Below are 21901 nucleotides of genomic sequence, written 5' to 3' on the forward strand. Positions count from 1 at the left end.
GTAACGACGCATTAAAGACGACCTAATAATAAAGTCGAAACGTTTCTGTTTCTAATTGTATATATTGCGGTTGACACAAAGAATAATAAACACGCACATCTAGCTCGGCTTACATGCTCTATTCTGTTTATTATTTTGTTTTTAATTTTTACCTCGTTTAAAGTTTATACATAATCGACTCCCAGAGAGGTTGTGCTAATGTATTGAAAGTTTGTCGTATTACAATCGCTTTATTACAAAAATGTCTTCGTCAGAGAGCGGAAAAAAGAAATCGGCGCCGTATGTCCGTCCAGGGCGACCGCGTAAAAAACGCTTCCAAGGCAATCAGATAGTGAATAAAAATTACGAGAAATTGGACGATAATCCGGGGCCATTCACTGCGTCGAAGAGGAAATTTTTGAACCGCGTGAGTACGACCGTTCTAACATAAACATTGTACCGAAACTTTGAATGCGATTTTCTCAAAACTACATTTTTTGATTATTTTACCACGATATCTCGAGAACCGATAGAGATATCAACTTGAAATTTATACAGGAATTGTAAAACACTATGACGCATGAATTATACCTAAAATCAAATTGAAAAAAAAATATTGCTACAATTTTATAATAACAAATAACTCGAATTTTTACAAATTTTTTGTTTTTTGGACGCCATTTTGTTAATTTTATTTTTATTTTTAATTTTTTAGGTATAATCGATAGAGAGAAGCCTAAGGAGAAGAAATATTCTTAGAATTTGCCAAAATCTTTATCCGTTCGACTGGAATCGTGGTAAAACCGTGGATTCGACAGTTTTCCTTATTACATTGGAACGCCGATATTATTGATCTGGGAACGACTTTCCATGAATTTTTTTATTTTATAATGTTATAATTAATACCCTAAACAATAAAAAAATTTTATATTCATTCGCGGCCTTGTTATAAACCATTAAACACGAGCCAATTTTTGCATTTTCAACCTTGCCTAGTCCCCTTAATGATATAAGTAAGGTCTTGTTATATACAGAACACATGATGTTTGCCGATGACATCCAGATTTATCGTGCGTGTCCACCTTCCGACATTCTTCACAATCTTAACTTGATCTCTGTGGACGCTAATGCTATTTTCGATTATGCATCGGCAAACGATCTGAAACTTAACCCTGCCAAATCTAAGGTTATAATATTTGGCAGTAGTAGAAATGTCAACAACTTTGATTTCAACCTTCTTCCTCCTATAATTGTTAACAACATACAAATACCATTTGTTAGTGAGGTGAGAAATCTTAGTGTTTGGTTTGAATCTAATCTCTCTTGGAGGAAGCATGTCATGCATGTTTCGCAAAAAGTTCACTGGGCGTTACACAAGCTGAAATTCAATAAAAACTCTCTCTCTACTGAGCAGAGGATTAAGCTTGTGACGACGTTAATTCTACCCTATTTAGATTATTGTTGCCTAGTCTATCATGGCTTGAGTGATGAACTGAACACCAGATTACAGAGACTAGTGAACTGCTGCATCAGATTCATATATAACTTGCGGCGGGATGAGCATATTACTCAGTATAGGCGTCGCTTGGGATGGCTTTTGGTGGAAGACAGAAGGCGGTACTTTCTCGGGTGTCAGATGTACCGGATACTTTATTTGTCTTCACCTTTGTACTTAAGTGAACTTTTCACTCCACTCGACCCATTACTCAGAAAATCTGACCGACTTGCTGCTTTGTCTCCTCAAATTTTTCATATTCCTCCTCACAGAACGGTCACCTATAGAAATTCCTTCCAACTTTCTTCCATATATTTTTGGCATTCTCTTCCCGATGAAATTACATCTGCATCTTCTCTTGCATTATTCAAAAGCCTTCTTCGTGAGTATTTGCTTTCGTCTGAATCTGAGTAGTGGGTCCTTTGGACTTTTGTTCTTGTGAATTGCTGTATTATTGTATTTTTTCTTTGTAGTTATTTGTTTTTCTTTTCGTAGCGTTATTCTCTTAGTTTTAAGTTGCGTTAATTTTTAAGGCGAGTTAGTTGTAAGTTAGTTTTAAGTGTGTATTGTTTGGGAGAGAGCATGAACATGAACATGTTCTATTTACATGTTTTCAATGCATATTGTATTCATTCTTTGCCCTTTAGCTACTGCTTGGGCATAATAAAAATCAATCAATCAATCTCTCTCTCTCCCTCTTTCTCCCTCTCCCTCTCCCTCTCTCTCTCTCTCTCTCTCTCTGTGAGTATTACTGGTTGTCCGTAATCTTTGCTCTTATAAAACTGAATATTGCTGCTGCCGTTGGTTGCCTTTGGGCTATTTTGTTGCAGATTTAAGCAGGTCTTTTGGTTGCTTGTTACGCGCTTTATTCTTTTCCTTGATATTGCTACCTAATTCTGAATATTTTCGTGACAAGTATCATTGTTCGTCCTAACCTCATTCTCGGAAACATCGTGGAATTCTTGGGATCACCTGCGCAAGGCGTTTACCCCTGCTGCGCATGCGCCTGCTGTGTCTATCTGCTCTTTCTGGATCTGATTTGTGCATGCTCCCTTCTCGGTGGATCTCTACTGCGCATGCTCCTGCTTCACTCCTCTCTACGCCTCTCTATCGCTTCACTCGGATTCGCGCGTGTGTTTTGCCTGACCTGTGCTCAAGTGTTGCCACCCTAGCTGTACTACGACTGGGGACGTGCCTAGTGATTTTCATCTGACGTGCCTGGGAATTCTTGCTTCTACCGAATAGCGTGACTGGACTACATGCAACCAACGTTCGCTAGGTGTACAAAATTAATTGCCGGTAAATCTTATTCTTGTGCCGCGTGCTTTAAGGCATTTCATCCGGGCTGCGTCAAGCCATACATTGTTACGCGGTCCGCTAGTGACTGTTGCAAGTCTTATTTCTCGAAGATGCCGCTCACACCTAGAGATGAACGCCGTACGTTCTTTTCTTCGGATGGCGATGCTACGTCTGGCGTTGTCGTTGCCTCGCAGTCCATTGCGTGTGCGCAGGACATAAGGCATGAGTCCACTGACTCTCTTTTGCGCGGGCTGATCGAGCAGATCAAGAGTACGGATGCAAAAATCTCTGCATTTATTGATAGTCAACAGCGTACCAATGAAGAAATTAGCGTCAAGCTAAGTCTTTTAGATCGTCTTAACGATACTGTTTCTCAGAACAGTCAACGCATTATTAAACTGGAGCAAGAAAATGCTAAACTAGTTCGCGAGGTCCGAGACTTGAGGTCTGCTCGGTCGACTCAGGTGACTCAGAGCGGTAGCGAGTTGATCGTATCAGGTTTGCCTTCTACTTTGTCTGCAACTCCATCTGAGATTGCAAAAAATGTTTTTGCGGCATTGGATGTTCCTAACCTCTCCTACCATATCGTTAACACCAGATTGGTTAAGAGGGAACCGTCTTCTACTGTGCCCACGGTATCTTCACCTTCGAGCTCCGTCATTATCTCCTTGGCTTCGAGCGTTGTGCGCGATGCGGTATTGTCTAATAAGCGTTCAAAAGGTGCGACCAGACAGAGCGATGTGTGTGGGCAGCTCACATCGTAACGTATATGTAAATGAGCTGTTGCCAAAAAGCACTTTTAATTTGATGCAACAGATGAAGCGCATTGCGAAGGACAAGTCATACAAGTATGTCTGGGTTAGGGACGGCCAGATACATGTTAGGCGTACAGATGGTGAGCCGGTGATTAATATTAACTCGAACACTGATCTTGCTGAGCTCGTCTGACTTGTCCAACCTGCGTGCCCCTTGTCTTCCATAGGTCGGCATAATTCAATGCGCAATTTTACGTCGTTTCGAATAGCTCAGTTTAATGCGAATTCTCTTCGGGGACATATAGACTTCATCAGGCTGCATTTCAGCACTAGTCTTCACCACATCATTTCTGTTTCCGAAACGTGGCTCAATGCGAGTGTATCAGATGAGCTGGTGGCTCTAGATGATTATTTTTTAATACGTCATGACAGAGTGGGACGAATGGGCGGAGGGGTGGCGTGCTATATATTGCTCAAAGTCAAAATCTTAGCTACCTCCAGTAATCTTTGTGAGAATGCGCCTCAATATCTTCTTATTGAATTACGTTTGCCAAATGATGAATCTGTACTATTTGCGTCCATTTATAGAAGACCTAGAGGTCTTCTCCTGCATAACTTCGTTGAGTCACTAAATAGATACTCGCATCTGTATAAAAATATAATTATTGGAGGGGACTTAAACTGCGATCTATCATCGACCAATTTTGAGGCGAATTATCTGCGTGAGCTTGTATCTAGCTTATCGTTACACATAGTCAGATCCAAACCGACTCATCATACAGCGACCTCAGACTCATGGTTAGACGTTTTGGTCGTAGATGAGCTTGATAAGGTTTCATCATTTACCAAGTCTCAGAGTCCCTTCATTGCCGGCCACGATTTCTTAGAGTTGTCTATGTCACTTATAGCTAATCCTAATTCTGACCGCTTTTTTTCTCGGCAAAACTACAAACGTATCGATTGTTCTCGGTTCGTTGAACATCTTGAATCTATTGCTGGCGACGTGCGGGCCGAGATTGATGCATTGTCTGACATCGCTGATGTTGACGGATTCTGCGGGGTGCTGTCTCGGAATTTGTTGGCGGCACTAGACATATTCGCTCCCACACGTGTGTTTGTTATCAATAAGCCCCCGGTTCAATGGCTTACGGCGGATTTGGTTGCTCGATTACACACTCGCAATCAGCTATATAAACGCGCTAAACGCTCTAAATGTCTTTTAAGCTATGCTACTTACAGACTTTTCCGTAATCAGCTAAATTCTGACATCAAGCGGGCTAAGAGCGAATTTCATTACAATTCTCTTGCTAAGATTACGAATTCAGCAAAACTGTGGAGAGAACTGGCTCGACTTGGACTTGTCAAGTCGTCTCTTACTTCTCCTCTACACTTTTTCACACCGGATCAGCTCAACCTATACTATGCTTCGGTTTCCAATGCTCATTCTCCCTGCTTATATTCTGACTTCATCGCTGCTATTGCTTCAGTTAATCGTCCATCTTATCCAGAGTTCGTTTTCTCCTCTATCTCACCTCGATCTGTTTCTAAGCTTATTACTGCTGAATCTATTCACTCTTATGCCTCTGGTTCCGATGGCATTCCGCTTTATGTTCTGCGTATCTCATGGCTCGTTATCTCGACATGCATCACTTCTTTGTTTAATCGATCGCTAGATGCATCTCTGTTTCCGTCTGAGTGGAAGAAAGCATATATTCGCCCACTCTCTAAAATTCGTACACCGCTATCCCCGTCGGATACAAGACCAATAGCGAATTTGCCGGAACTGTCTAAACTATTAGAGAGGATAGTTGCTTCACAGATTGTTGACTATCTAAATAAACATGACATCTTAAATCCAAGACAGTCTGCATATCGCCCGGGGTATAACACGCAGTCAGCACTTCTACGTATCTGTAATGATATAAAACAGGGGATTGATGAAGGGCTTATCACTATTATGATACTTTTTGATTTTAGCAAAGCATTCGACACCGTTCCCCATTTACTATTGCTTATCAAACTTAAAGAGATCGGTTTCTCAGATGCCGTTCTAAACTGGATTTTCTCTTATCTAACTGGCCGTTCTCAGGCGGTCATAGACGACGCTGGCAATTTTTCCGACTGGATACTCACTTCTTCTGGTGTCCCTCAGGGTTCGGTGCTTGGTCCTCTGCTGTTTTCTTTGTATATTAACGATATATATAAAATTTTACGTTATGTGTTTTATATGATTTTCGCTGATGATATTCAGATTTATCGTTTGTGTTCACCTGCTAATATTCTTCAGGCTCTAGAATTAATCACTAAGAATGCTAATGCTATTTTTGATTATGCTAATATGTACGGACTTAAGCTAAATCCTGCCAAATCTAAGGTCATCATATTTGGCAGTCAAACATATGTGAATGACATTGATCTTGGCAATATACCACCTATCGTTGTAAACAATACGCCTTTACCATTTGTGAGTGAGGTACGGAATTTGGGTGTCATCTTCATGTCCAACTTATCCTGGACGAAGCATATCTCGTTGGTTTCGCAGAAGGTCCATCATGCACTATACAATTTGAAATATAACAAAAACTCTCTTTCCACCAATCTCAGGATTAAGCTCGTTACAACCTTGATTTTGCCGCATATTGATTACTGTTGCCTCGTATACCATGGTTTGACCAAGGAACTAAATACCAAGTTACAGAGACTTGTCAATTGTTGTATTCAGTTTATCTATGACCTTAAGTGTGATGAACATATCACCCCATATAGACGTAGGTTGAAGGGGCTTTCTGTTGAAAACAGACGATACTACTTTCTTGGATGCCAGATTTATCGTATCCTGCATATGAGCTCACCATCTTACCTGCGTGAACTTTTTACCTCCCCTGATCCTACTCTAAGGAAGTCTGACCGGCTCGCTTCATCATCTACTCTAATTTTTCACATTCCTGCTCATAGAACCGTCACCTACAGAAATTCTTTTCAGCTTTCTTCCATTTACTTCTGGCATTCTCTTCCTAACTCAGTTACATCAGCTTCGTCTCTCACATCATTTAAGAGCTTACTTCGCATGTTTTTGCTTTCAACTGAATCGGAGTGACGTGTCTTTGTTCCTTCCTTCTTTGGTTTTTGCGTACTTCCTATTTTTGTATTTCTTTGGTATTCTTTTTCTTCTAGTATTCTTGTTTACGTTGCGTTATTCTGTTAGATTTAAGTTGCGCTAGTTTTTAGTTGCGTTAGTAGTAAGTTAGTTTTAGTATAATGTACATATTTTTATTTTAAGTTGCGCGCTTACTTAATTTGCGCTGTTATTTTTGATTATGTCTCACTTATCATGCTTTGTGAACTCACATGTGCTAGAGAGAGCATGTATAATTTTGTTATTTGTATTATTCTGTATTTGCCCTTTAGCCTATGCTTGGGCATAAATAAATCATATCATATCAAATCATATCATATCTCTCTCTCTCTCTCTCTCTCTCTCTCTCTCTCTCTCTCTCTCTCTCTCTCTCTCTCTCTCTCTCTCTCTCCCTCTCCCTCTTCCTCGCTCTGTGTTCTTAGGATTGCATGGCCTGTAATTTCGTCGCGTCTCACTGCTTTGTTCAACTGCTCATTAGAAACTTCTTCTTTTCCATCTCAATGGAAGCGTGCGCTAATCCGCCCTCATTCGAAGATTCGCATTCCATTGTCCCCATCTGATACAAGACCTATAGCCAATCTACCAGAGCTGTCAAAATTACTGGAAAGGATTGTTGCCTCACAAATCGCCGATTACTTAAGCAAGCATAACATCATTAATCCTAGACAGTCTGCATATCGACTGTGTCACAATACACAGACAGCGCTTCTGCGGGTGTGCGATGACATCAGGGAAGGTATCGATAGTGGCCTTATCACAATTATGATCCTCTTCGATTTTAGTAAGGCGTTTGACACCGTTCCACATCTCATACTACTTATCAAGTTGAGGGAGATCGGATTTTCTGATGCGGTTCTTATGTGGATTTTTTCGTACCTAACAGGCCGTTATCAGTCTGTGGTTGATGATGCTGGGAATTTCTCGGAGTGGCTATATACGTCATCGGGTGTTCCTCAAGGCTCCGTGCTCGGGCCACTTTTATTCCTTTTGTTTATCAACGACATAGGAAAGGTGCTGCGGCATGCGCTGCACATGATATTTGCTGATGACATTCAGGTTTATTTCTCATGTTTGCCGGCCAACATCCGTCATGGATTAGAGTTAATCTCAAAAGATGCAAATGCTATCTATGATTATGCGGAATCTAACGGACTGAAACTTAATCCGGCTAAATCTAAAGTGATGATCTGTGGCAGTAATGCTTATGTAAGGAATATTGATCTTAGTCTTTTACCTCCCATTATGGTAAACAGTGTACCTATCCCGTTCGTTAGTGAGGTAAGAAACTTAGGTGTTACTTTCACACCCACTCTGTCTTGGAAGAAGCATATTTCGCATGTATCGCAGAAAGTGCACCATGCGTTGTACAGTTTAAAATTTAACAAGAACTCCCTTTCCACTGAACTACGAATTAAACTAGTTACGACGTTGATCATACCACATGTTGACTATTGTTGCCTCGTCTATAATGACTTGAGTAATGAGTTAAATATAAAGTTGCAGAGACTTGTGAATTGCTGTATACGTTACATATTTAATCTCAAGCGCGATGAACATATTATGCCCTATAGGCGTCGACTCGGATGGCTCTTGGTTGAGAATAGGAGATTGTATTTTCTCGGTTGTCAGGTTTATCGCATCTTGTTCCTACAATCTCCTAACTACCTGAGCGAGCTTTTCACTTCACCTGATTCGTCGCTTAGGAGATCAGATCGCCTTCCCAGCTCGTCACGGACCTTTCATATACCGACATGTAGAACAACAACTTATTGGAACTCTTTTCGTCTCTCTGCAATACGTTTTTGGCACTCGCTTCCTAATAATATAACATCCGCGTCCTCTCTTCCGGTCTTCAAAAACCTCCTCCGCTTGCATTTGTTTGCATCTGAATCTGGTTAAAGCTTCGCTTTTGGTTTATGGGTTAAGATTTGGTGGTGTGACGACACCACTACCTAGTCATATAAGTTAGTGGCTGTGTTATACATATATATGTTGTAATATTAGTTTAAGGTTATATTATGTCAGTGGTTTAACATGAAGTCTGCATTTGTTAGTTTAAGTATGAAATGCACTGAACGAGCCATTGTAGTGCACTTATTGCTTCTCTTGTTAATTATGTATCTGCAATTTATATCTTGCCCTTTAGCAAATGTTTGGGCATAAATAAATTTTAATCAATCAATCAATCAATCTCTCTCTCTCTCTCTCTCTCTCTCTCTCTATCTCTCTCTCTCTCTCGTGCGTGGGCCTGAAAGAACACGTAAAACGCGCGCCAATATACCTATATAGAAAGCCAAGTGTAATTTTTTACACTCTTATATACATATATATACTTTTTTAGAAAAAAGCGGCGCTCCTGCTCCTCAGCCTGCTGACGCTGTGCAGCTCATGCTCATCCCTGTTGTACAACAGCTGCCACCGCTGCTGCAGCCGCCGCTCCTGTAAATAGCCACTGCCTCAAACGCCGGCGCCGCTCCTCGATCGAGACGATAATAACGCTCCTGCTCCACAACCGAATGCTGATGCTCTCGTCACTCTGTTCTCCCCACGGACGTTGTGTGAACCGGAGGCGTGTCCATACATCAGGGGGGAAGGGTATATATTGTGGGACGTCGCTGCTTCAGAGCGAGAGTGTGGGCGTGTCGTTGGACGTTCCTGGGCCAAAATGTCGCCTAGACGACAATATATGGTTGTTCGCCAATCCAAAAAGAAGTGGTGTTTAAGGATATAAATTATAAAAATAAATTTAGAATAATTTAAAAAAAAAGTTTAAAATCGGTTTGAATATAGTAAAAAGAAATTCTGATTTAATCCTTTTAATATAATACTTGACGCTTTTTTGTATTTTAACGATACTCGAAATGCTTTTTAAGAAGAACGTAGCGAAGGAAGAAATTGACGCAAACACAGAGCAGAGTGCTTGCTTCGTATCACGTTCTTCTTTTCTATTGCGGTTCAAATGTGAAAGACGTCTGCGATATGTCATATATGTATATATATATATATATATATATATATATATATATATATATTGCGACGCTTTTTCCCCCGGTCTCGCAATCCGGTGGAGGGCTATCGTGGATTGGCAGCACGCGCAACTAATTCCGACACCAAAGATTGGGCGCTAGGTGCGACGGATCGCACCACCGTACTCTATTATATCTAACGCGATATTTCCGGCAATACCTTAGGGCGTAGGGCTCGTTCGGGGAATTTGGAGAGAGGCGTCACGCAATCAATCACACACCAAATAATAATAATAAGATAACACATGATATATTTCGTCAGATATAAGGCACTTGCGACAGAGTATCAATCCAAGTAAGTGTTGGTATAATTGGTCTGAGCATCTCGCATTCGAAATCAGATCACGCGGTATCGAGACCTTGTCGGTGGCGGATCGACGCCGCGGCAACGAATTAACGCGAAGATGTTGTATAAATTACCGCACAAAAGTCGGAGAGGCTGACGCACGGATGCCGCATAAACGACGCGATCAGGGCACGCGAGAATGTCGAATTTTAAACACTGTAGGTTAACGCACGCGAGATCAGGTCAACGCAACCGATAAACGCCGACGAACACACAAAAGCTTAACCTGAATAATTAGTTGAGTCCGGGTAACGCGATACCCTACTTTGAACTCGCACGACTTCGAACTCACACCGAACTTACGCCACGAGGCCGACGAACCGACTCGCCGCGCCTTTGGCTGTGCCTTCAACGCGCACCCGGGCCACCTCGATTCCGCACGACGCAAAAATTACGGGCGATCTCGCCATGTCGACCACGCTGGCCGGCGATTGCCCCCGAACACTAAATAAAGACTTGGATCGCGGACGATCCCGCGACTTGCCACGCGAATCCCGAATTCTTTCGCAAGCACGGAGATGCTTGCGGCCCCGCGCCGATCCCGTCGATCCTTCCGTCCCGCCAAGCACAATATTCGCCGTCCTCGAGGGCCCGGATACGTTACTCAAATGCGAGGGCGAGTGCCCTTCAAATTACATGGCCACTCGCGGCTCGCCGTTCCCCTCACAACTCGCTCCCGTTATCGCCACGCTTACCCCGATTCACGCGAGGAAACGCGGCACAATTACTCTCGCCAACATGACCGGAACGTAACACGATTACGAACTCTAACACAACAAAACGCGACACGATTACGGATATTAATACAATGAAACGCGACACGATTCGACACAATTAACCCGACTCACATATTCCAACGCCACGCGACTGTCGATCGTGACGGTGCTCCCGGGGAGGGCACGATTGGTCTCTACGCACCGGAGAGCTCACTCTCGGCAAGGCCCTGGCACGATCTCTACACGATTCTATCTTAAATGCGAGCGCAGGTAACGCACACGCTCATACCGCGGTCCACAGGTAGATCCTGCGGCGCTCAGGTAACCGATACGTGCCTGGGGCCAGTGCCTCGAGCGAACCCTCTTTTCTTTAACGCGGGGACGCCAGAGTGGTGACCTTACAATCGTCGTAGTACTTCCTTCGGTCCGGGCAGCTCGTAGTTCGGGCGATGCTCCCAGGTTCCTCGCCGGCACGACAGTGTAGGGATGGGCGATGTTTCTCGATTAATCGAAAAAGCCGATATTTAATCGATTTTTAATCAATAGTTTTGTCCGATTAATTTTTTTTCCGATTAATCGATGTCCGATATTTTTTCCTCAACATCGATTAACTGACTTCACTAACTTCACTCATAAACATAGACCGGATGGATTTTTCAACTAAACTAAAGACTAACCTGAGTTGGCCATTTGGCGACGTGAGTCACGTGGGTGCACATACAGGACGCAGAAAGTGCGGAAAGTGCGGAAACGCTTACCGCGTGGTAAGAAACTAACCAATCACTCTTTCGTTCTTACAGAAAAGCGATAAATTGATTGGCTACTGCATTGCTTTCTGCAGCGCGGCGTGCGTTTCTGCGTCCTGTATACGGGTTGTTCGTGGCCGAGTCGATCCCGTGAAGGGGAACGTTCAAACGTCGACGGTTGAAAGCAGTTGAAAGTTTGCCCGGTTCGTCATTATTGAAGTTGAAGAAGAAGAAGAAGCAAGAATAAGATAAGAAGTTTTACGGGTGAACCACGGCTTGTTTTTGGCATTGTTCTGGATCCTGTGTGTACTGACTGTACTGTGTAAAAGCTATATCTCAGGCTATTTTTTTGGTATCGTTCTGGATCCTGTGTGGGCTGTGTAAAAGCTATATCTCAGGCTATTTTGTTAGAAGAAATAAGCACAAAAGGATATATAGATGCAACAAGGATATGAAATGGATAATTTACAAAAAGGTATTATAGTAAATATAACTGCAATTTATATTTTGATTGCGTGCATATATCGTAATAACAAAAAAAAACCTAATCTACGTAAAATTTTAATTTAATCATAATGTTTAACTAATAATAATATTTCGACATTTATTGAAAAATTATATTTATAGATCCTTATATTTTATAGATCCTACTGATCCTAGAAAGCACACGATATATTTTAGAATAAATAATGAAAGCCTGCCATTTCCAGTGGGAGGACTGACTACATCTGAGTACATATCTTTAAAACGTATGTAAATAAAATTACACACATGCATAATTATTTTTAATTGCAGAAATATTATATTTATTTATTATTCCAGATAATGATGAGAAGGCGTATGTATATGTTCAAAATCTGATTAAATCCGGGGCAATTGAAGATGAAGAAATAGAGGTACTATATAGATCAACAGATGATGTCGATTAGTATGTATCAAATCTTTATAACTATATCAGTCATAATCAGTTGTTTATAAAAACATTTTGAAAAAAAAAATAATGTTTGTCTTTTCAAGTAATCCTGTTAACATTGAAACCCAAACCAAACCACAATCGTCAAAAGATAAAGAGTCTGTGATGTCGGATGATTCGAAGAATATAGAGAAAACCAAACATCAACCTAGGTTGATTGTCGGACAACCTATAGCGGATTGTATAGAAAAATCTGTTTGTCTGAAAAATCTGAAAAATGTGACGACACGGTATGTTTTTATTATTTTCTTTTTCTGTGAAAATTGTCTTATCTTTTTTCAATAATTTGCAGGTATAAACAAGCGAGTCGTGTTTGGACTTTTTTTGAAAGAGTAAATAATTTAACAGCTCGTTGTACTATATGTGATAAAATCCGTAGTCATCATGGAAATACAACAAATATGATACAACATTTGGAATGAAAACATTCAGTATTATGGCTTGCAAAAGCAACTCACGGAAAACGTAATTCTAGTGATGCTAGTGATGATTCTGTACCAAGTACATCTGATACAATTGATAAACCTAAAAAAATAAAACTTTGCGATAAGGTAAATTTAATTTATCCATAAAATAATAAAGTAAAAAAGAAATAAACGAGAATTTGAGTATAAGTAACTAAAATGTTTTACAGACAAAGCATACAAAAATTAAGGATGCATTCGAGAGAACAAACTCGTTCATGGGTATGTTTAGAATTAAACTGCATTTTTATATTTTATAAAAAGTTTTTTATAATGTAATAAAAATTTATTTCAATTATTTTAGATGGTGGCGACAAAGCTGATAAACTAACAAATGCTATTTTATATATGATTGCGGTTGATAAAATGGCATTGACGACAGTTGAAAATAAGGGTTTTAATGGGTAATGAAAACAGCTGTGCCTCTTTACAAGTTGCCGAGCAGAAGAACAATAACTAGATTGATAGAAGCCCGATATGGATTATTGAAAGAAGGTTTTATCATTAGAGTTGAAAAAGCTATTTGTTATAGCCTCACTTGCGATAATTGGACGGATAATGCTAATCAAAGTTATCTCGGTGTTACTATACACTATTTAACACAAGAAATCGAAATGAAAACTGGTTGTATTGGTGTTTTTCCCTTGCATAAAAATCATACTGCTGATTATCTCGCTGATTCTTTAAATACAGTTATTGAACAATTTCAATTAGATCGTTCAAAGATTACAGCAATTATTACAGACAGCGCAGCAAATATCAAACTTGCAATAGAGAAGACAATAGGAAAGCACAGACAGTTATCTTGTTTTGCACACATTTTGTCTCATATAGTACCGGATGCGCTAATCAGTATTCCTCATGCACAAGAAATCATTAATAAAGTAAAGAGGATTGTTACAATGGTAAGAAGAAGTGTTGTTGCATCTGATCAATTGAAAAGCTTGCAAATACGCGACGGAAAAACCGAAGGAACTGTATTAAAATTAATACAAGATGTAGCCACTCGTTGGAATTCCACACTTTATATGTTAAACAGATTTCTTGAGCTTGAACAATATATATATCCAGCAATATCTAAGTGTGATAATCCTCCAGATATGTTAAAACGTGACGAAATTCAAATATTAAAAGATGTGGTATCACTTATGAAACCGATTGAAAACGTTATTGTTGAAGTTAGTGGAGATTCATATCCAACTTGCAGTGTCATTATACCTTTAGTGCATTGTATGAAATCCGCAATCTATTATACTAAACCTACTACAAGGATTGGAATTGAATTCAAAGAAAAACTTGAAGGTGCAATTGAAAATCGATGCAAAAATTTTGAAAATAATGAAATAATGAGCATTTCTACCATACTTGATCCTCGGTTTAAGAAATTACATTTTGAAAAAGCTTTACTTGCGGCAAATGCGATATCCCGAATTGAGTCGTTATTACAAAGAAATAAAATTCGACGAAATATGACTGAGAAATTGAATGCTGGCATGGTTGAAAAAGATAGTGATGACTTATGGAGTTTTCATGAACATCTAGTATCAAAAAATAATACTAATGAAGATTTGAGCGAATTAAGACAGTATTTGAACCAACCAGTCATTGAACGTAAGAGCAATCCTCTCCAATACTGGAAATCGGTAAAACATGCTTTTCCGATGTTGTATGAGCAAGCAATAAAGTATGTTAGTGTCCTTGGCACTTCAGTACCATCAGAAAGAATCTTTTCTTAAGCTGGTGATATAAAAACCGATGAACGAAGCAGATTAACCGGTGAGCATTTAAATATGTTGTTATTTCTTGGTTCGCTTGCTTTTGATGATTGGGGATTGGAATAAATTAAGGTACTTTATTTTCAATACTTGGTATCTTATACTTTGTGCTTATATCTTATCTTTTGTATGTTATGTATACATACTTTTATATCTCATTTTTGTATCTTACCTTGTAACCTACTAAATACCTACTTTATATTTTATATCTTATATTGTAACCAGGTACTAAATACCTACTTTATTTCTTACCTTGTAACCTGGTGATATGATTGTACTATGCGTCGTTATATATCGTTTTTTTATTAAAATAAAGAACGATAAAATACAGTAACAAATATTTTCTTTTCTTATCTTCTTTAATCTCTTTTTATTTCAATTTATTTATATACAGTAACTAAACACACACACAATGTAAATATGTGATAATGTTTGTACCTTGTAATAATATGCATGTGATTAAGTGAATGATATAAAAACAACAGAAAACTTTTCATTTTAATTAATAAAATTGTAATATTTTCAGCGATACCACTACTGGACAGTCTGGACACTATGCATTTTTAAAAAAATATACAATGCGGATTTAATAAAGAAAACTATTTAATGTAACTAAAACAAAAAAAATTAATATTTTAAGATTAAAAAAAATTAATTTAACCTTTACAGGGGATGGGAAGCCACTATATAGTGGCGTTGAAACTGTCACATCAAAGGCAAGAAGAAATACAGTGAATTACAATAAACTTTTCTCAAGGAGAAAAGGTGTAATATTTTAAAAATAGGCCCCTTCCCCCTAAAGATTAAAAAGTAATTTTAAAAAATATAACGATTAATCGATTCCTCGATTTTTTTATATATATATATAATCAATGTCTCTGCGATTTTTTTTCTTTTAATCGATTTTTGAAATATCGATTTGTTTTTGAACATCGCCCATCCCTACGACAGTGTCGGAAACGATGACCTGCCGGGATCGCGCCGGTTCCCCGCGCCTGCGCTGTAGCGTGTCGCTCGACCGGATTGCCGATCCTAGCGCTCCCGGCGCCTAGGCCGCACGTGCGCCGCTTCTTCCGGGGGCGCCACTCCAATTCTGGGCGCTCTCATCGGCGCCTCAGCTTCTCGCGCGCCTCCCTTTCCGGCGGCGCCGCTCCAACTACCTCCGATTCGGCGCGGGCTTTTCGAATCACCCGGCTGTCCGGGCCGCGATGATCGAGTCGACGTTCGGGGTCAGGCTGGCCGGGCCTCGGCCCCGTCCGCCGGCATCCCCTCGAGGCGACGACCCCAGGGCTGCGCCTTTCCCTGGGCCGCTCCTCGGCACCCTGCTCTGACTGGCGTTTCGTTCGGGCGTGTCCCAGGGTGTTCTAGACTGATATCCTGCCGCTGTTGCGACCGAGTACGGAGTAAATTCCGGCCGGCGACACTCATGCATTTGTGGGGAAATCCGGGCAATCCGACTTTCGGCCACGTCCCCTGGCCGTCTCCTTAATCCTCTGCCCTTCCTCGTGGCGGCTCCCGGCCGTTACATGTTGACTCCAGCCACCACTGGCGATCCCTTAAAAACTTAACAGCTAATTAGACCAATTTAGAATACGCAACCGCCCCTCCCTCGCTCCAACGAGGAAACATCCTCAAATTCCCCTCGGCCGAGCCCGTCCGGGAAGTAGACGCGACTTGTCACGTCACAATATATATATATGAAATACACTTTTATCGCAACATTATATATATATATATATATATATATATATATATGTATATATATATATATTGTGACGTTGCGGCCCGCCGCTTCGTGGCAGCGCCCCGCCGCCGTCACAAGGCGCGGAAATTTGCGTCCAGGGACGAGCCAGAGAGGCGACGACGAGATCTCCAGAGGCCACAAAGTCGATATCGTTTCCGCGTTTTGACTATTCTTTTATTTTCATGTGTAATTATAATGCGCGCGGCGCCTCACCCACACCACGGCGAATCTTCGAGGGAGTACCGATAACGAAAGGGGTCCGGGAGGACCAAGGACCGAGGAGAGGTGGCGAGAGCGGAAACTACAGGGATCACGGGTGGCGAGAGCAACGCGGCAGGCGTGCGGCGAAAAGGGCAGCGATGGACAAGGCCGCCGATAGCGGGGCCCCAGGTACCGGGGAAAACCCGCCCGCAGCAAACTGCCTCCACGGAATACCGGCCCGCGGGGTGACTGATGACCGCCCCGAGGGCAACCGGAGGCACACCGGCCAGAACAAAGTCCAGTCCGCTGCCCAGGGACAAATTGAAGAAGTCGCTACGCCGCCGAGGGACCGTTGCGCGCCCCCGAAGGATCCACCTTACGACGATCCTGCGTTAGAATATCGCGCGAGCTTGCAAGCTCGCTCTCAATTGGTTGGCACGCCCCTACGGAAAGGGGTGCCGCATCGATTCCGTTATCGAGCGAATCTAGCGAGACACTCTCTAATCGTCCGTCGGCGAGTCCGAACGTTCTTCTTAAACTACGCGATAGCCGCCCCGAGTCGGGAAAACCTGTTGCGCTGCAAAGATCCTCCGTACGAGGTGACGACGAGGAGCCCTACGAGGAGACATCACATCAGTGAGGTTGCCCGCAGTAATTAATATCGAGATGTAAAGCCACGACGCCGCCCTCCGGTGCACGCTCTCGTCCGGAAAAACGTTGTAATATCGCGACGCGTACGGTCCCTTGAGGCCGTGTATCGAATGGCGATCGACAGCGAGAGCAAAGGGCCTCGGAATGGTATCGTGGCCGCGGAATTGAGATAAAGACGCGATTGCGAGCCTCTGGAGATCGCGATAGATTCGTGGCGAAGTCCGTTACTGCGAGTCCGTTTCGTGTACCGTCCGCGCTCGCGATTGTGTCTCGTGCCTTCCGTATTCCCGGCGAATCAAATTATCAAACATCGTTCTTGTGGAATTTCGCAGACGTCGGCACGTCAGTCGCGTTAATCGGCCGCTTGTGAGGAGCTAATTGCCTTAGAAAATCGTGCGTGTTAGGGGAGTCATGTCCGGACGCGTTTTTCGGTGACTGCTATTTCAAGTATCTCGGCGTATTATTCTGCGCAGTACGCAAATCACCGAATATATATATATATATATATATATATATATATATATATATGTATGTATGTAAGTTACCGTTACCGCAGTTAATTATATTACAAGTTACCGTTGAAAAACGCGGGATATAGGGTTAGATTAGGACTATACAGATACGTATAAAAATTTACCGCAAAATTGAACACGTCTTCGTAAATGTGCTTGGTAAATATTTAATTTTCTTTTTACAGACTATCGTTTGCTCGAATCAAAGAGACAGCGATACTGCTCGATACGTACATGGGATGCGTATATACGATTGAACAATGCGGGTACACAATTTATGTTATTCGTAAAAATTGAGATTTCTTTCGACAGACTCGTTTATCGTGAGGTAAATAAATTAAAGACTCAATACAATCGCAATACGTTTCACAGATATTAATATACGTTGAGATTTTATATAAGATATACGCACAGATACACTCGCGATACAATATCGCGATACATCATATATGAAATTAAACGTCTAATTTAACTTTATCCTTTATACTCTTCATCTAGCGCTCGTCAAAATTGATTTTTCTTTCGACTTGTTTTGTTTGACAGATCAGAGTTTCTTTATTTAAATTACGCAGCTGATACTTGACACGTGTACGCGGCCCGTTAGTTTACACCGCGCGCGCGCGCGCGCGATCTCTCGATAGGCGCGTATCAAATAGAGTACATTGGAGCACAGATAAGCCAATATAATGAAACTAATGTTTCTAGTTATTTTTACTATTTCATAAGCGTATCAAGCGCGAGGTGTAAACTATAGCCCCATCATACAGTCTCAAGCAAGGAGGTGCCCCTGTATAGAGTTATTTCCGACGAAGCGCCGCGGCGTATCGCATCGCGGAAATAGAAACACATAGGTGACGGAGAGTGTGCGTGCGTGCGTGCGTGCGTGTGTGTGTATCTCTCGCTCGAACGGTGCGTCGTAGCCCAAATATCTTCTCGCAAGGTACGCACTTATCGCTTTTCAAACGCAGTACGCGAATCCACGGTCGTAGTTGATCGCGTCCGACTTGTTTTTGTTTCAACCGGTCGTTATTATATAGGCCCGATATCACAGTCTCCGCGATTAACGCGCAATTCTCCGATTAAATTCACTCTTGGTCTATTTCTATAAAAAGGGGGAGGGACTAGTTGTGTAAAGAGACGCAGAGTCAGAGTTTTATCGGAGGATCGCGCGTGTTAATCGATCGAAATCGGCCTCTTTAATCTTTTTCTTATTTCGCAGCGTGTATCCAGAGGACGATCTAAGGCTATCTTAAATACCAGGCGATATTAGTCGGGTGTCAAAAGTAAGCGCGTTTAATCGTTATTATTGTTTTACAGTCGAGCCCCTCGCACAATAGGCGATGGCGAGATAGCGACAGCGATAAAGTTTCCGACAAAGTTATACGCTTCGTCGGCAACTTTGTCGCTTTCGCGCTATCGCTATCTCGCGTCATCACCTATCGCCGCAAGGGGCTTTACGTACAAACAAATTAATTTATTACGTCATTCGTATACAAATGACGGACAAAGGATCAAATATCGGCGGTGAAAGCGACAGCGGCCGCACTAGCACCACCAGTTGCAGCAGCCTCAGCAGCCTCAGCAGCCGCACCAGCAGCAGTCGCATAGAGTTGCACATAAATCCCCCACGTATGTATATATATACACGTCAATGTGTAACATTTTTCGTCTACGTAAACCGCGCACGTGCGTAATTGTTTTTTCAATTTTTCACAGGACCGATTACGATGACGGACGATGAATTTTTATCGCTCGATGGGAGGGAGATGGAAATACACGCACGGTCGTAAGTATAAATTCAACGACGCGCGCGCGCGTGTGTGTGTGCGTGTGTGCGCGCCTGTCTCGGTTTCTTTGTCGATCAGCGTGTTCATTTTCGTTTCTTTCGCAGCGATACAGTCTGGCGTAACGTGCTGCTGAACTTAGATCCGGCCCCAATGTATCAAAATGAGGAGGAGGACGAGGACACCGACGATACTTTGTCGGTCTCCTCGTCCTTACAATTAGACGTGAACAATTTAATTCTTTGGCCACATGAACGTCTTTCAAATTGTCCAAACGAGGAGGAAGAGGAGGAGGAGGAGGAGGACGGCGACGTCCCAGAGCCGCCATCAAAGCGTCGACGGTAAGAAAATAATAACAATATTTTTGTTAATTTTTGGTTTGTTTAGCGCGCGTACTTAATTACAATTTCGCATTGTTTCAGACCGGAGTAAACTGAGAGACACGCGGGCGCGGAGCTTGTAATAACTTTTATTTTTTTTTTCATTCAACGCACCAAATTTTTTTTTACACTTTTTTATATCGTTTTATTATTTTATTATTTGTATCATTGTGCGTGAATAAAATGTAGTATATTCGTGTCATATCGTCGCGCGACGTCAGTGACGACGTCTACCCTTATTTCTTTTCCTTTCGTATTCTAATTTCCCTGTCCTTTCCATTTACATTCCTTTCCGTCGACGTGGTCGCCGTGCGGCTATACCTTGTCGCGGTGGCGGGGCTCGAGCGTGCGTCACGCCCTTTTGAGACGCACCACCGACCAAGAGCGGCCACAATAATCTTTTTCTTTATTTATTCGAAATACGTACAAGTAATCGTTAATACATTTTACCGCTATACGTTTATTTCAAATTATTCAGTCCCCATACAGAGATGACGTCGGCAGGTCAAGCAGGTTAGAGGCCGAGGACACGGAAACATCATCGTACACGTCCGTCAAGTCTTTGTTTACACTTTCAACCGTTCAGATACATCATCATAAGAATGTCAAGTCGCTCAACAGTCGGTACCATTTCGAAACATTTATTTCGAGAATTATTACTACCGTTTCAAAACCCTCAATTTTACTTTTCATTTATAAAAATACACGTTAGAAATTTGTACCGGTTTTTAGTATTTTTATATAAATATTCTTATCATTTTCGTATTATTGTTGAAACGTATTCCAACTGCCTTTTCACAATTTTAACCCTTTTCGGACTATTATTTAAAATTATTCCATCTCCGTTTTTACATCAGATCGCAGCGTTTCACAACATTTTCTCGAACGTATTTCAACTACGTGTTTACAAATTTTACCATTTTCGTACCATTCCGGAAAATTATTCCAACTACGTTTCTACAAATTTTACCGTTTCGCAACATTTTCTTATAAGTATTCCAACTTTTTTTTTATAATTTCTATCATTTTCGTGAGTCACGTTGTATCGTTTTCAGATTATTTCTCGAAAGTATTTCAACTCCTTCACAGTTTTTAGCATTTCACGACTCTTTTCCAATTATTCTCACCCTATTTCCAATTTCTACCATTTTCGTACCATTCCGTCTAATTATTCCAACTCGGTTTTTTTAATTTTTACCATTTTTGTACTATCATTGAAAATTATTCTTGTTTTTACAAATTTTACCGTTTCGTAACATTTTCTTCAAAATATTTCAACTACCGTATTTTAATTTTTACAATTTCAGTACTATTCTTGAAAATTATTCCAACTACCGTTTTTAAGATTTTACCATTTCAGTACTATTCTTGAAAATTATTCCAACTACCGTTTTTAAATTTTTACCATTCCATAACATTTTCTTGAAAATATTCTAACTACCGTTTTCCAAATTTTATTATTTCATAACAATTTCTTCAAAATATTCTAACTACCGTCTTACAAAATTTACCATTTCAGTACTCTTGAAAATATTCCAACTACCGTTTTCCAAATTTAACCGTTTCAGTACTCTTCCTTGAAATTATTCCAACTACCGTATTTAAATTTATACTATTTCAGTACTATTCTTGAAAAATATTCCAACTACCGTTTTTACAAATTTTACAATTTTGTAACATTTTCTTGAAATTATTCAAACTACCGTATTTCAAATTTTTCCATTTCAGTACTATTCTTGAAAATTATTCCAACTACCGTTTTTAAGATTTTACCATTTCAGTACTATTCCTAAAAATTATTCTAACTACGTTTTTACAAATTTTACCGTTTCGTAACATTTTCTTGAAATTATTCTAACTACCGTTTTTCAATTTTTGTTATTTCCATTCTATTCTTGAAAATTATTCTAACTACGTTT

The 21901-nt window shown here is 40.9% G+C and overlaps 2 protein-coding genes and 1 long non-coding RNA gene across 3 annotated transcripts; all 3 read left to right on the forward strand.

Moving 5' to 3' along the window:
* The first annotated feature begins 10048 nt into the window (after positions 1-10048).
* Positions 10049-12973, forward strand: LOC143904875 (uncharacterized). The gene is made up of 5 exons (XM_077419845.1): positions 10049-11973; positions 12143-12247; positions 12321-12426; positions 12516-12701; positions 12764-12973. Exons 1-5 carry the CDS (start codon positions 11937-11939, stop codon positions 12891-12893), a joined length of 564 nt encoding a protein of 187 aa, XP_077275971.1. The 5' UTR covers positions 10049-11936; the 3' UTR covers positions 12894-12973.
* On the forward strand, positions 12942-13486 carry LOC143904849 (uncharacterized; the record flags this gene model as incomplete). Its single annotated transcript, XR_013259056.1, has 3 exons — positions 12942-13022; positions 13106-13157; positions 13240-13486. It is a non-coding gene; the product is annotated as an uncharacterized LOC143904849 (long non-coding RNA).
* Positions 13487-17780: 4294 nt separating this feature from the next.
* On the forward strand, positions 17781-21042 carry LOC143904835 (uncharacterized). The gene is made up of 4 exons (XM_077419795.1): positions 17781-19447; positions 19535-19604; positions 19710-19943; positions 20025-21042. The coding sequence occupies exons 1-4, from the start codon at positions 19315-19317 to the stop codon at positions 20032-20034; spliced, it is 447 nt and encodes a 148-aa protein (XP_077275921.1). The 5' UTR covers positions 17781-19314; the 3' UTR covers positions 20035-21042.
* The last annotated feature ends 859 nt before the right edge of the window (positions 21043-21901 follow it).

This window comes from Temnothorax americanus, unplaced genomic scaffold, assembly GCF_048541705.1.
Source record: "Temnothorax americanus isolate GAGA-0224 unplaced genomic scaffold, ASM4854170v1 Scaffold59, whole genome shotgun sequence".
Taxonomy (NCBI): Eukaryota; Metazoa; Arthropoda; class Insecta; order Hymenoptera; family Formicidae; genus Temnothorax; species Temnothorax americanus.

Bases quoted from the DNA above. Each gene is read 5' to 3' on its own strand.
- LOC143904835 (XM_077419795.1), top strand. From the start codon at position 19,315: ATGACGGACAAAGGATCAAATATCGGCGGTGAAAGCGACAGCGGCCGC. The intron at 19,448-19,534 runs GTATGTATATAT...AATTTTTCACAG, and splicing joins GTTGCACATAAATCCCCCAC to GACCGATTACGATGACGGAC. The intron at 19,605-19,709 runs GTAAGTATAAAT...TTTCTTTCGCAG, and splicing joins ATGGAAATACACGCACGGTC to CGATACAGTCTGGCGTAACG.
- LOC143904875 (XM_077419845.1), top strand. From the start codon at position 11,937: ATGCAACAAGGATATGAAATGGATAATTTACAAAAAG. The intron at 11,974-12,142 runs GTATTATAGTAA...TATATTTTATAG, and splicing joins AATGGATAATTTACAAAAAG to ATCCTACTGATCCTAGAAAG. The intron at 12,248-12,320 runs GTATGTAAATAA...TTATTATTCCAG, and splicing joins TGAGTACATATCTTTAAAAC to ATAATGATGAGAAGGCGTAT.